This window comes from Vicia villosa, linkage group LG7, assembly GCF_029867415.1.
Source record: "Vicia villosa cultivar HV-30 ecotype Madison, WI linkage group LG7, Vvil1.0, whole genome shotgun sequence".
NCBI classification, from domain to species: Eukaryota; Viridiplantae; Streptophyta; class Magnoliopsida; order Fabales; family Fabaceae; genus Vicia; species Vicia villosa.
This window is the reverse complement of record NC_081186.1, coordinates 69,057,343-69,073,258: the sequence shown is the minus strand read 5'-3', so window position 1 is coordinate 69,073,258 and position 15,916 is coordinate 69,057,343. Positions and strand designations below refer to the sequence as shown.

The following is a 15,916-nucleotide window of genomic DNA, read 5'->3' as shown; positions in this document are numbered from 1 at the left end:
CACGTGTAAGGTCAACTTGCGAAACGCCTCGTTTAATAAGACAAGCATTTAATGAGCATGTTCTTGAGGTCAGCTACTCCAATTTGACGAATTCATATGCTTACCTCCAAGGTGAAGACCTACCCAGGCAACTCAAAGAAGCAAAGAAGAACGACCTGAAGATCGGATCCTCTAATGTAATCCTCGTTCCACCTATGAAGACAAGAACAGGGGGGCAACTGTTCAGGGTCATCAAAACCCAAGTAAAATGGATCTAATTACAAGAGCTCAACCCAAAGTATCATCACGAAAGGAGTATCATCACACAAGGATAATTAAATGTGGAGCTCACCAGAAAGCCGAAAACCTGATTCAAGCTATTCACGCATCCATCACCGTCAGATCTGATCGAATGGCTCATTGTAAATCATGTTAGATCAAACGTGGCGATTCCAACCACACTCTTTCACGTGTCATAAAAGGTATGATCACAATCTTACTCTAACAAGATACACCAGTGTGACTTTACAAACTTGAACATTGAGTGTTAACTTTATAAATTCACCTCAGTCTCCCGCACTAAAAACTCATACGACAATATCGAAAGAACTCACTCCTTCCATACTACCGATCTCTCGTTCCGTGATCAGAAAATAGGATTGAAAGACATTTGAGGAGGTAAAGGAAGCATGGCTGGCCCCATAAGCCACAAGAGGAGAAGTGTAAAATTTTGTTACGAAACCAGCTTATCAAAATATCACAACTCATTATAAAACCCCCCATGTTATGTGGAAACATAGTTAGTTAGTAATTACTCATTTCAATTACCAAACAAACAAACCAACACCCGTGTAGCACTTACACTTTCTGCTATCTTCCATCTTTTCAACCTTTCCACGTAACAAAAACCAGATTCAATCTCAGAATCAATTTTCTGTATATTTCCAATTCTCATTCATCCTTTCAATAAAATGGAAAAGAAAATCCTTGATGTCATACTTGTCCCTACAGGTCTCATTATAATGATCGCATACCATTTATGGCTTCTCTACCAAATCATCAAACACCCCACAAAAACTGTCATTGGTGTCAATTCAATCAATCGTCGCTTATGGGTTCAAGCCATGATGGAGGTACATTCATACCAGGATGAACAACACATGTATCAACCGAAATCGTGAATGCTTTTAGATCGCTATTTAAAACATGAATTGCCTTACTTTGATTTTATGATCATACAATCATGTTTATCTATATCTAATCAATTTTGCTAATGAAATTGGTTTTTGTTTTGTTAGGATGTATCAAAGAATGGAGTTTTGGCAGTGCAATCATTGAGAAACAACATAATGGCATCAACTCTTTTGGCTTCAACAGCAATTATGCTGAGTTCTCTTATTGCTGTGTTGATGAGTAGTAAAAATGAAGAAAGAGGTGTTGTAGCTGTGGTGTTTGGTGATAGGACTGAGCTAGTTTTGTCGATAAAGTTTTTCTCAATATTGGTTTGTTTCTTGTTGGCTTTCTTGTTGAATGTTCAATCAATAAGATACTATAGTCATGCAAGCATACTCATCAATGTTCCATTCAAGAAACTGTCATCGAATCTTAGGCAACAGAAGCTGAAAGCTGAGTATGTTGCTAACACAGTTAACCGTGGAAGCTATTTCTGGTCACTTGGTTTAAGGGCCTTTTACTTCTCTTTTCCTCTTTTCATGTGGATCTTTGGGCCTATTCCTATGGTGTTTTCTTGCTTTGCACTTGTTTCTATGCTCTATTTTTTGGATGCTGCTTTTGAATGTGGTTGGGCTACTGTTGGAGTTGATGATGATGATTGTGATGAAGGTGAAGTTCACAAGCCACACTACATTGACATTGAATCGGAAGAACTGAGTAAAAGCTAATCAGTTTGGTAGTACTGCGGCTGCAGAACCATTATATAATGGTTCTGCAGCCGCAATACTAATAGATTTTCAGATATAATGATTGTGCGGCCGGAGCACCGGTGTAGCAGCTGGAGATGATCTAATTTTGTTGTTATTGGTTAAGTTTTAGCTTATTAGCTTGTAGGCTATGTAGAAAAACATGAGTTGTATAATACTAATAGAAAATCTATACTCAAGTTCAACTCACTGTTGAATTGAATTGAATTGAATTGAATTGTAAGTCATGAAATAAGTGTGTTTTGATTTGCAACTTTAATTTCTAATCTATTATCTATGTTTTTATTGTTGATGTCATTTTATAAACAGCTATAAACTTTTACAACTTTTGGAGGTAACATGGGACACAATATTTATCTGGTAATAGTGGAGTGCATTAACATTACCACTAGTGTGTTATCTTTCATGGTTAGGAGAATAATAGGTAACATAGTGATTACTACTGCTTTATTCATTTAATACTTCTTTCACATTAGTGGCTTGTATGTTTCAAATATGATCAATTCACATGCACCTAAGAAAACGAAAAAAAAATGTTGAATCTGCGCATGCGTGAACATGCAGAAAGCCACAAAGTATAAACCTAGTACTTCAAAAGCATATTCCATTAGTGCCAAGATATCAAAAGTGAGCACTTTGTCCTGTGTGATTTGTAGGAAGCGAAGTCAAAACATTATACAAATGCATAACAAAATGCCACTTTTCCATCAAATTATGATATTATATTTTTGTAGTTGATTTAGTAAGTTTAGTGGTAAATGTTGTATTGTAAATGTTGTGTTTAGGGTTGGTTAACGACACAATATGATCGACCGAATTCAGAGGTCTTACATTTATCTCAATCTTTGATATTCATTCAAAGATATCACGCGTCTTTCATGTTTCCACATATGACGGTTTTAACCATATATCATTTTTATATAAGTGTGATTTTGCGTTACATTGAAGTATTACTCGTTTATACACTTATAAGTTTCATCTCTCTTATTTTGTTGACCTAAGCGTTAGAATGTTAACCTTATAGGTACACCATCTTTGCTCATTTGTGACCTCTACTAATAAGCCGGAAAACTTTTCACTTGGCCATGATCAGGCTGCTATTTATTTTCTATTTCACAAAAAAAATGCAAAATGACATCATAAAAAAGTAACAATGCAAATTTAGTAGTTTAGTTAAATCTATGTGTGGCCTTTCCCTCTTTCTTTCATCTACCCATTAATCAGTGCTTTATTAGTAATGGTCCACTAATTTGGTGGAAGTTTCAAATTCAACAAACATTGTTTAATTGTGTTAGAATTGTTTTATATTAAATTCAAGTACGTAATCATGTTCCAACGTGCTCATTTTAATTTTACCTTTTAATACCTCAATCTCTCATTATGCTTAAGTACTAAAGTTATAAACACTACATTTTCTTTTTAGGGCTTCTTTATGACAACGGAAAGTTATGGCGACTACACAAAAAATATTTGAAATGGCAAGGAGGCCAAACATTATCAGGTCAATGCTTATTCATGAAACACTAACAACTTAATTTTGTTACACCAGTCATTGTACAAAATCAATTGCAAATGCTATCTCGAGATGGTGTTTTAATTTTTTAAGGTCCTTGATGTGAAACTTAACCTGAAATCCTCTCTTTAGGTCAGTGGTCTCTTTAACATCATCTCATGTCATAATAATGTCATCAATATGCACTACTAAAATAACAATCTTACCTCAACTTGAGTATTTATAGAATAAAGTCTCCCGATAATCTATATCATGAGTTTGAGTAAATATTTTTGCTACTAATTTAACTGTATCTTTTCCCGACCTCGCATTTTACTGCAAAAGTTCATTTACATCCTATTGTTTTTTTATCTTAAGGTAGTGTTTATTGGTATTTTTAACAAATATTTAGTTCACTTAAGAGATTAATTTGAAAAATCTCGAAACATATTGTGCAAAAAAATATTAATGAAAAAAGTGTATTTATTTTGGGTTTATAATGCTTGAATAATAAATAACGGGAAACATACAATAAACTTTGGGTAAAGGTAATAGACAATACACAAAGTAAATGAAACAAGTAGTATTTAATGTAAATACTTTAATGTAAAAGATTTGTAGAATGTAAAAAGGGATGGACACAGACTCACATATTTCACAAACTATTTTGCTCGATGACTTGGGTACTCTAGTTCTATAGAGAATCGGTGAGGATTTGGGACCTCGACTACAATGCAAAAGTCTGCATTATATACTATTACAAAGATAATTGTCAACGACGGTTAAACCCTAAAGATTTGACATGTATCCTACTACTTAGGTCTTCATGCTCTAACTTGCTTCCACGCATCTTCAAGGATACAACTGTTGAGGAGCTACGTATCATGCTGATAACTTTTATTTGATAACTGTTTCAAACTTCCCAACTACCTTCCAGATCACCTGATTCAGTTCCCTGGCACTTGTCGGAACATTAATTCACTTAGCTGACTCTTAGACTTAGAAAATATATTAAGTCCTGGATAGCTAGTGATCTTATCGAATCCAACCATCTTGTCGAATATCCTTTTCGAGATTTTGGACATGTTTTGAAGAGAGAGAGAGAGAGAGAGAGAGAGAGAGAGAGAGAGAGAGAGAGAGAGAGATCTTAATCTTAATCTTGTGGATATGTTCTTGAGATTCTTCCAAACCTTGTTAAACATGCTTCGTTGAACGACTTGGTCGACGAGGTTGATAAGTCGAAGTCTTTCCAGTCGAGACCTCTTAACACTTGGAATTTTTCAACGTGGCTATTAACATTCTTTGTTGACTTTTCTCCATCTAGAATTCCTAGGCTAACAGATGCCCCCCCCCCCAAAATGTCACTTTCGATCACGTGTCAGATGGAAGAAATATGGTGTTTTCTGTAATTGTTCGACACCACTTGGAATAGCTTGTAAACGCCATCTCAGCTAGACGCCTTTATAGCCATCTTGACCACTTTCTACCAAACTATCACGTCACAGACATGCGTGCAATTGGTAATCATTACCTCCTATTTTCAAGGATATTAATGATTCACTAAATTAAATGAAATTAAGAAAGTTCATTTAATTTTTTTTCCAATATTTAAAATGTTGTCTGCAACCTTGGACGTGCCAGTTGTCTCCATCCTTTTGGAGGGAAATCAAAATGTTTCCTTCCTCTTTTCTGGCTATTTAAATGCTCCTTCAACAAATCTCTCCTCTTTCACCATTTCCTTTCCTGGAAAAGAAAGAAAAACCCTAGATAGCTTTTGTGACTCCTATTATCTTTTTCCACACATTTTCTTCTTAAAAAGCTTTTGAGAATCAACAATGGCTCCTAAACGCGCATTCAAGCCTGCTCCATACGCTCATTTTCCTGCCAACATTAAAGGCCCCCTTCTTATAGATGATCGCCCATATGTCCCGGAGCCTCCCCTGGAGGACGGGAAAATAATAGTTTGGTATTCTAAAGCACTGATTCCTTACTCCATTTCAGGTACCACTTTCGCTTTCATGAGTCTCCATCTTAGGCATGTTAAGAAACCTTATGTTCTGAAACGTTTCTTCCCCAGCTACCCTTCATGTGAACCCTTGGTTTTCCATGATGCCCATTTTGATTTTAGCTTCATGAAGAATCAGATATTTCGATCATCTCCTCCGATTGATGACGACTCTTCATATATCCAGGGGCTGAATAGGGATCAACAAAAGAAGAAACAAATATTGAAAGACCAGGATATTTTTGACCTAATAAAACTCTCAAGAGTTGGCCCTGGGTATAACCCTCATATGCTCCTTACTGCCATGTGCTTATGAGAAACCACCACCAATACATTTCAACTAACTTGTGGGATCGTAACCCATACGCTCTTCGACATCGTTGCTATTGTTGGTCTTCGACCAACTGGAGTACCCTTTGAACCTTCAGCAATCACTAAGACCAAACCCGAATTTTTATTTACCAAAACAGACTATAGCACATTCAACGACGAGCATTATGCTTCGACGCATAATGTGAGAGATCATGAACACATAGCTTTTCTTATTGGCTTTCTCGTTATGTTTTCTGTTCCCGCTCCATCTTATTGGCCAAAATATTTGTACCTCTGGCCACCCAACTTTGTGAGGGGAGGAATATTTGCCTCAACAAACTGATCTTATGTGGCCTCTATGAATCTTTGGGGTTAGCATCTCGTGACCTCAAGGAATGAAAAAAATCCTAAAAGTTGCCAGGTGGGTGGCCCCATCTGGCTCCTACAGTTGTGACTTAATGTCACTTTCGAACATTCTCTGAAATCCAGCATATTGCCTAAACTAGAGGTGGTATCGAAGGTCTGAGGCTTGCTCAACTTACTCCAGATGATGGCAAAGATGCGTCTAAGGAAGCTTTTGAGACCTACTTTGATATGTTTTTCAACTGTAAAAAACTTGTCTCGACCATGGCACCATTTGCCATTCAACAATGTGGACCTGCTTGGTTCAGGACACCATTTCCACACCCCTCTCCCATTGAATAGAGGGAAATTCGTGACATTATGCTGAAATGGTTTGATTTTTGCCTCCTGTTCCTTGTTCTTTTGTTGGTGGAGCAGTAGTTTTGAGTTATAGCTTGGTTGCTTTTGTTGTTGGGTTTTTTGTTGTCCTTTGGCACTTCTTGTGCCTAAGTACAACTTATTTATCTCTCTAAAAATTCCCATCATTTTCCATGAATTGTAGTTCTAAAAAACTAAATAGAAGAACAAAACAATTAGTTTCTTAGACAGATTATGAACAGAAAGAAGATTGCAAACAAATTTAAAAACATGTAAAACATATTGCAAAGTGATTTGCTCTAAAAAATTTATGATGTCTTTGTAAGCCATACTATAATAACTATCATCATCTATCCCAACTTTTTCAAAACTTGAACTAGGAAAATAAGAACCGGATAGATGAGAGCAATTAACCATGTGTTCTGAGCCCCCTGGATCCTTATATGTTTATGCCACAATTCCAACATGAACACTAAAGGATGAATTAAACTTTAGAAACTTAAGAAGGTGATCCATATGCTCCTTCGTAAACAGAGACAAATGTCAGCCTCATTTGCTCGTAGACATAAGATGGTTTTCATTGTTTGGCCTCTCTTGTAGTTTAAAGCAAGTTTCTCAAGTGAGATGATTGCGACCACAATAGTCACAAAATAAATAAGTCTTGTCCCCACATTGTTGATTAGGAAGCAGTTTGTGATTAACACGAGAAAGGGCTAAGACAAATCCTTCTATAGGTGGAGGAACAACAATTGTCTTTCTTTCAAGCACAGTTTTCCGACGACTCTCTTTGAGAAGTTATTTTGCAAAGACTTCAATAAATAGAGGGATTGGATTTTTGCCTAGCATTTGGCGATGAACCTCATTGAATTCCACAATCAAACCTACAAGAAACTTGAAGAGACGACTAACATTCATCATTTTCATGTAATGTTTGTTGTCTTCAGGTGGCTTCCACTCATATCCATTAAAAAATCATTGTGGGTGAATCTTCAGCTTTCTGATTTTCTTCAAATTAGTGTTAATTCATAAATTTGAGATTGATTTTTCATATCAAAGTACATTTCAGAATCCCAATGTATTTTGGAGTAGCTTAACACATAATTTACACTTACCCCTTCCGTCACGGAATTGACTAACCATGTTCCAACATCCAATGCAGTCTGCACCCACCATATCCTTCTGAGATACAACAAACGGAGTGCGACCATCAAAAATAGTTAGCATTGCTCAGTCACATTGTTGTGATTTGAACATGGTGGTTTTCACGGTATACTTGAACTGGTTGAGATATTTCAATTTTGGATGAGAAATGTTCCAAGTGATTGTTGGAACTGAATACACGAAGTCAAACATTATATGGAATGAAAGAAAAACAGAACGGAAGCAAAAACCATTGGAATTCTTGATGTGAATGATACCATATAGAAATACATCAAATCTATTTAGCACGACTGACTTAATCGCGAAAGCTCCACAAATAATTCAACAACCAATTAAACTAGGGTCTTTGCCTGAAAACACAGAGGGTATAGTGTGACATACAGAAGAATATTATTTCACATCTATATAACTGCCATCGTCGTGACATAGCTGTGAAGAAAATTTCGTGACATACAACATCATTCGTAGAAATATACTCTGTATTTCATATTTAGTAAAATAATTAATAAGATGTATTTAAAGAATACAAGTGGCAGTAATCAGAGCACCAATTCAGTAGAAAATTATGAATGCTAATTCTAAATATGATATAAAAAAACTTCAACTAATTACTATTTACACTCCGTCTTAATGAGCAGAATTTATGATCAAACTCAATTCAATTGCACAAAAAAACACTTACCCATTTATGATCTTTGAATGTCAGTTACTTTTAGCTTCAACTTCATGATTCCAGCTCGAACTACAATTTCTCCTTTGGATGAATCCACTTTCAAAATGGTCACTTTTTTCCCAAGGGAAGAGACATGCACTGTATCACCAACTTTAGGAACAGCAAACCTATCTGTAAGATTAACAAGGTGAGTGAGAACTACATACATACTCTCACGGTATAACTCGTATAAAACTAGATAGAACAATCACTATGTGAAAAGCAGGTAGGACTGTACCTTCTGACGATTTGTCAATTTTTTTAACATCAGATGGACTTCTATCTGTAATAGTAGATTTGTTGTTATCTGATGCAGTATGGAGGTTGTTTGTTGTTGTTGATACATGAGAGCTCTTAATGGTTTTATTGTGCTGAGAAGATTTCTTAGCTGATGCACCCAGCTCCCTGACGTTCTTGTGAAGAATGGATCTTGCCATCGCTGCAGACTCAGATACATCTCTAAGTTTTTTAAGCTGAAGACTAGTACTATGTTCCGTGATCTTTCTCCTGGTGTTCAATAGACTACTGTGAAGTCTTCTGGATTGTCTGTAATTGCAAACATAAAAAACTCAACTAAAAACTGACAAATATTCCAAAAAGTAATGGTAGAGTTCAGTTATGTGCTTCAGTTAATTGCTCGGGGTAATCTTGTTTTAACTTGTACAGAAATGCAAAGATATGGAGGATGAGGAATTCGGTAAATTTGGTTTTTGAGGAAACAAGAGTCTCACATCAGATAATAATGTGCTTCAGTTAATCGCTGGTGGTAATCTTGTTTTAACTTCTCCATATCAGTAATCACCTGCGTTGAAAGTAAACAACGTCAAGACTGCTGAAATATTTGTGATGGAAAAATCCATCATCACTTAATCTCTAAAGGTGAGATTATTTACTTCAAACAAATAATAAATATAATTATGATATGATAAAAATACCTCATCAATCTCCGCACTAGAAGAACCATATAACTTACGAGCAGTATCTATAACAGCAGATGGCAGTCCCAGCCTCTCGGCTATATTGATTGCATTTGAGCGCCCTACAATGAAAATCTCATGAGCTCTGTCCATTGAAAAGTATGTATTATGCTTGATTCTCAATCAAGTTATTCATGAAACCGGCATTCTCTTTGTTAAGGCCACGTGATTTAAAACATCGTTTACTATATTCATGAGTTAGAGTGCTTACCAGGTATGCCCCAGAGAATTTTGTAAGTTGGCTTCAAATTTACTTCATCAAACTCCATACATGCGTTTTCAAAGGCGTCATTACTGCTCATGAAATGAAAACCATGAAACCAGAACTCGAGGTAACAGAAAATGTTTTGCTTTCATCATTAGTATTGACTACCTGTATTTTAGGGTTTTAAGTTCACCGTGATGAGTCGTTGCTATTGTCAATAAACAACCGTCTTGCGCAAAAGATTCCAATAATGACATTCCTAGTGCTGCTCCTTCAAGGGGGTTTGTTCCTGCACCTACCTAATAATCGCAAACATTGCTCTTTCCGTCGTGCACTTAAATGAAATTACATATTTGAACTGTTAAATAAGTTCAACCAATATATACCTCATCTAGTAGCACCAGTGACTGTCTTGTTGATTGTAATTTAATATTCTGCAAGATAAAATTATAAGCAAATAAAAAAAAAAAACACTCATGTACTTGAGACATGATAAAAGAAAATTATGCGTCACTCGTGAGTGTAATCTGTAACATTCAGCATTTAAAATGTTAATCAAGCTCAACTGACAAAATATTTTCCTTACACTTATCTGTTTCAGGTGACCAGAGAACGTAGACAGAGACTGTGATAAGGACTGCTCATCACCGATGTCAGCAAAAACAGAATCAAACCAAGGAATTTGCACAGATTCTGAAGCAATAACATAGAGACCTGCACCATGACATGTTCAGAGCATTAAAATCCTATGAGTATTTTAAACACAAGTAAGCAGAAAAAAAATCTGCATATGTTTTGCTTCACTCATCAATCCCACATAGGTTATTCATGAAAGACAGTGGTGAACTAAAAATGAAATGAATATTCTGTCATCATTAACCGGTTAGTATTTCTAAGAATTTGTGCCAGAACTAACTCAACCCTAAATGTTAGGGTAAGGGTGAGGATTATCCAAGTCTTTCAATGATTTTAAGACTATTTTTTCGTATCTCTGGTCAATGAGGAATCTTAACACTCCCTCTCATGCCCTACACGGTGATGACAGCCCAATGTGATCACAATGAAGGCCACAAGGGTTTCCAACACACACCCTCAAATCCAGAACAGGACATATGAAGTGAGGATAAATGCAAGCAACCCAATAACAGATCTAAGAAGGGCTCTAATACCATTTAACTATTGAGTTAACTCCACCCCAAAAACTAATTCGAGGAGAAGAAGGAAAAGACGAGAAATAGGTGAGGTAAAAAATACTATAGTCTTTTAATAATAATAATAATAATAAGTGTGTGTGGCTGTGTTGAAGGAAGCAAACCTCCCACACAAGACTAGACATCAGGAACGCAAATAAGTATAACAAGAAAGATATTCCATTTAAATCTCAAGCCCCAAAGGTTAAATATCTAGAGGCTCATTATGACGATAAATTAAACTAAATGAACTTTTACTTGAGAAAAATACAACATTGATTCTATTAATGAGCATGTAATAATGGTAGACATTGAGTAAGAAAGAGGAAACGTTGAACACCTGATTTTGCCATCATAGCAGCCAATCCTACAGTCTTTAAACATATCGTTTTACCACCAGTATTAGGGCCCGTTATAACTATAACACGAGTTTTATTAGATACCAAAATGTCAACCGGTACTGGCTGTGGTTGGCCTTTGTCCAGAGCAGCAACCTGCCTATCAAAAGTGCTTTATCATGAGTCTAGATGATCATCAGATGCATGATAAGCAAGCAGTAGAAAGCCTTAAATTCACAAATAATAACAAATATCTAAGAAAATAAAAAATATTTTCTCATATCACTAGTCTAAATGAAAGATCCCGAGCGCTCCTCCTAACCCCCAATGTTAAGTTTCTCCTCTTGAAGAAGCATTCTTCTCACTCACTTATTTCGTGATGTTTTCCCAAATGAATAATAGAGAGAGAAAAGGGGAAAAACAAGGAAGGAATGGAGAAGAAACAGTAGTCTTGTGTTATATGTGACTTAACTGAAGTAGCGACATCTTCTTTGGCCTTCTTTGATTTTTCCCTGTGGCTCTGGAGCAATAAAGGATGATAAGCTTTGGGAAGATGCAATATCCATTCCCTATTGCTGGATAACGGTCCATTGGAATTGTCATTTCTTGTTAAGGATTGAGCAGTAGAAGAGCTATTACTATCAGGCAGAAATATATGAGGATTTGATCCTCCAAATGAAAGACCATACGTAGCACGGGCATTAATCTGCATAATATGAACAACATTACTGATTATTTTTCACTTAAAAGCATGTGTTTACGATTTTGACAAAAATTAAAGGGTATTTACCACGTCTAGCTGAACCAAACTGTTTAGTATATTTTCAATATCATCAACATCCAGCTGAATCTGCACACATAAATTATGACAACATAAGAGAAAGAGAATAAGAGAACATGGACAGAACAGTCTGTGGAAGACCTTGTGTAGTCAATAACCTATTTTAGGAAATCTTTTATGGTAGATACAAAGTATATCCGTAGATTTAGGCTCATTTAACTGTATTCTTTAGTCAATTAGGACATTCCACAAATCATGCGATTCACCTGACAATTTCCTTTTCCGTTTAGGCTTCTCGGGTATATTGCTAAGCTCAACCATTGACGTATTATCCAAAATGAACGAAAATTACTATTTTGTAAATTCAGAGAGAAAAATTTGTCAGATTATGATGTGAGTTCTAACCTTTTTGGTTAATGTCAAGAGCACTTCTGCTTCGGCCTTTGCAACCAAACCTCTTGCTCGCTGCAACTCATCATTTAAGGGAACAGCAGAAAGTGGTTCTACAGTACTTCCTACTCCTGAACTATTGCCAAGAAAACTTACTATATTAAAGCGATGGATTTTAAGTCATTAATGAATAATTGAAGTGAAGTTGAGAAATTTTATAAACCTGGATAACAATAGACCCTTAAAACTTGTTTTCTGTCCAGAATCCACTCTTATGCACCACCTACCATCAATGTTATTCACTTCCTGTTTGAATTGTCACACTATCAGGAAAGAAAGAAACATCAGGGGAAAAATGCATGTACAGTAAGGTGTATCTTACAAGCATTGATGTTTCACTCCTTTCATTTCTGACTAAGCTTTCCATTAATTGTTGTACCTGAACAAAGTGTGTCTGATCATCACAACGTGTCTTTGGAAAACAAACTACAAATTCTATTACCACATTACAAATTATAAACTCTCCAGAAACCATATTACAAATTATGGTAAAGTAAGCAGGAGTTACCTTTCTCTCAAGCACTTGCACTTGTTGACGTGACTTTTTCAACTCTGGACTCTATAAAAAGGATGTAAGTTAAAGTTATACATGTGTTTGCGATAAGAAAACCAATTGAAGGTAAGCTAGAATTATAGGATCAACAAAGGATAGATGCATCTTTAAAGTTTTTTCTCTTAGCAAATACTGTAATGAGGAATGTCAAAAAAAGACAAGATGCAACAAATGCCATGCCATTTCAAATAACAAAAATAAAAGTAGGTAATAGCTGTCAGTCACAAACAACATGTAGAAATTAGATGAAGGAAACTTGTACGAGATATGGAACAAACCGCAGAGTCCTTGATAGAGCCATCTTCGTCAATAACTTGTTCTATCTCTTTAACTAAAGATCGATTAACGACAAACTCCATTATCTGCAAACATACAATTGAGGCCTCAATCAGAGTTGCAAAAATATCATAACTCCTAGTGTCACGGTCAAGATTGCAACCACTGACTTTTATAAACCTATGTTTAGTATTAGAAACTATTTTAATGTTTGAAACCTAAAAAGAAAGCAACCTCTTTACAACTACTATAAAACACATAAAATTGAAAGAAAAGTTTTAATCACATAACATGATTTACATATATATTCAAAATCTCATTTCATTAATTACCACTTCTGTAAGAGGCATGAAACGACTATACCAATCTTTATCTTGCTTAATTGTAGTCTTTAAATCACCCTGCAATGTATCAGAACTCTGAAGAAGAGCCAAAACAGCTCTCGCCTCATAGCCAGTAACCGGTATGGTTCTCCGTGCATTTTGAATCGCAGTTTGCACCTACAGAAACCTTAAATCAAACACTTGGCATCAAAGCAAACAGAATAATTATCCATGAAAAAAAGAACCCGTTTTTATAAACTAGGTACCAACCAGCATAGCATCAATGTGACCAAAGTGCAACCTGCAAGAGCCATGATTGTGCATTTGAACAGCAGCATTGGTTTCTTCGAGAAGTTTGAGACTTTCTTCATAAGTTCGATTCTGGGACCATAATTGATCCTGTTCCATGAACACCCATAGTAAAGATTCTTGCTTGCTTGATAGAATCTAAAGAAACTATAGAAGAGAGAAAATATGAAAAAGTGTAATAAAATTTGTATAGATAAAAATGAGAGCATGAACCATTAAAGTGATAAAATGACATATAAATAGACTAACACTCATCTACTGTAACCAATTTATAACTAACTTGCAACTGATAACTAACTGGTAACCAGTTTGTAACTAACTTGAAACTAATTTGTAACTAATGCTAATATCTCGAACACCCACAATATAAATTCTTAATTATTTTGATATGAGATTGAATAGAAAAAGAGAAAGAGAGGGGAACCTTGAGGGCGCGACGGCCCAAGGAAGTGGTGGTGAAGGAAGAGACCAAATCGGAGAGTTTGTCCCATTCGAGGACCCTGAGGCTGTCGTGGTGAATGGAAGCTAGGACCAAGGTTTGTTTATGTCTATGTTGTTGTGTATGTTTGAGTTTGTTAATGGTTGTTAGAGGGAAAAGGAAAGAGAGTGAGATTGTATTGGAATTGTAACAAGATAACATTTTCTTCGGTTTTCCACTGTTAGGTTCTGGAAATTGCACAAAACTATGTTTGATATATGTACAGAGCCGGTTAAGAGGCTGTGCAAACAGACCAGTTGCACAGGGCCTCAGCTTTAATGGGGCCTCAAATTTTCACTTTCTCTATATCTTCTATTAATTAATGATAGTAATATTATTAAAATGACATCCTTGCATATATTTAATAATTAAATAGAGGCTATTGAAATTACTAGGTTGACGTTACTATTACTATTTTTTTAACTTACATTTTAGGCAAATGAGCAAATGCTATTATCACTACTTTAAATATACTTTCTATATGCATAACATTTTTAAAGTCTGAAATTAACTTGATAACTACTCTATTTACTTCTCTAAATATAAGATATTTTTAAATTTTAATTTATTAATTTATTTATATTAAATTTCCTTAAAATTGTTTATGATACTCACTATTTTTTATTAAATGTTTTTAATAATTTTATATATAAGAATTATAAATTTATTTTCTCTATTTTGAAAATTGGTATGAAAATAATGAAATTGGGTGACTAATAGTTTAAAAAAAATAATGTACACTATTCTTATATTAATTAAATTAGCTAATTATCTTTTTTTTAAATATTAACAACTCTTTTTAATTCTCATACGATTCTTTGATATAATGAGTATATGTTAATACAAAATTTTATATACCATTTTGATTAATCTAAAATTTTAAAAGGTTTTAAAATTTTAATGATTTTTTGACCTAATTAAAATCACATATTATATAAATAAAAAATATATATTTATTATGTTTCCAACACTTTTCACTTACTTGTTGATCAATTCGATTTGTTAGAATAATACTTTTAAGTGGTTATGAGATTAAATTAACTTAAACTTGTATTTTTTATGTTATTAATAAGATTATATATATATATATATATATATATATATATATATATATATATATATATATATATATATATATATATATATATATATATATATATATATATATATATATATATATATATATATATATATATATATATTTGATGTTATTGATGGAATTTAAAAGTTTTATTTTTATAATTTAAATAAAAAATATTTTTTTAAGTTTTTGTGTTCTCTTATTAAATCCCGACTTTAATATTAGAACAGGGCCTCCAAACATCTTGAGACGGCCCTGTATATGTACTAATGTATTAATTATTACGATGTGTTTTGAAATTATAGTAACTCCTCAAATATATAATATAAGAAAATTAATGGCTCTGAAAACACCAATTTAACCTTTTGTCTTTGTACTCCACATCATCATAAAGTTAGCTATTTTAACCTTTAGTCTCAGTAAAAAAAATTGTTAAAGAATAGTCCTTCCTTCAATTTTATTTTTTATTTACTTCAAGTTACTTTTCACAACGGTTATAATTTCAATTGTGGTGAAAAGTCACTCAGAGTCATGAGTTTTAATCCTACTACTTATAATTTTGTTTTTTTATTTATTTTAAGTCACTTTCACAACGGTTACAATTCCAATCGTGGTGAAAAGTCGCCCAGATTTG

General features: G+C 34.3%; 2 protein-coding genes across 3 annotated transcripts; one reads left to right on the top strand and one right to left on the bottom strand.

Moving 5' to 3' along the window:
- Positions 1-687: 687 nt before the first annotated feature.
- On the top strand, positions 688-2,167 carry LOC131617365 (uncharacterized). Its single transcript, XM_058888671.1, has 2 exons — positions 688-1,112; positions 1,278-2,167. The coding sequence occupies exons 1-2, from the start codon at positions 951-953 to the stop codon at positions 1,878-1,880; spliced, it is 765 nt and encodes a 254-aa protein (XP_058744654.1). The 5' UTR covers positions 688-950; the 3' UTR covers positions 1,881-2,167.
- Positions 2,168-5,047: 2,880 nt separating this feature from the next.
- Positions 5,048-14,483, bottom strand: LOC131620695 (uncharacterized). 2 transcript variants are annotated; one of them, XM_058891841.1, is made up of 19 exons: positions 14,148-14,284; positions 13,685-13,870; positions 13,424-13,591; positions 13,094-13,177; positions 12,771-12,821; positions 12,585-12,641; positions 12,426-12,508; positions 12,218-12,338; positions 11,822-11,881; positions 11,504-11,737; positions 11,034-11,187; positions 10,090-10,217; positions 9,890-9,937; positions 9,672-9,802; positions 9,510-9,592; positions 9,257-9,360; positions 9,053-9,123; positions 8,560-8,867; positions 5,048-8,453 (listed from the first exon to the last, which is right to left on the bottom strand). In XM_058891841.1, exons 2-19 carry the CDS (start codon positions 13,820-13,822, stop codon positions 8,296-8,298), a joined length of 2,181 nt encoding a protein of 726 aa, XP_058747824.1. In that variant the 5' UTR covers positions 13,823-13,870; positions 14,148-14,284; the 3' UTR covers positions 5,048-8,295. The 2 variants fall into 2 exon arrangements, with proteins under 2 accessions (XP_058747824.1, XP_058747823.1); XM_058891840.1 differs by having other exon boundaries at positions 5,942-8,453; positions 13,685-13,813; positions 14,148-14,483.
- Positions 14,484-15,916: the final 1,433 nt, after the last annotated feature.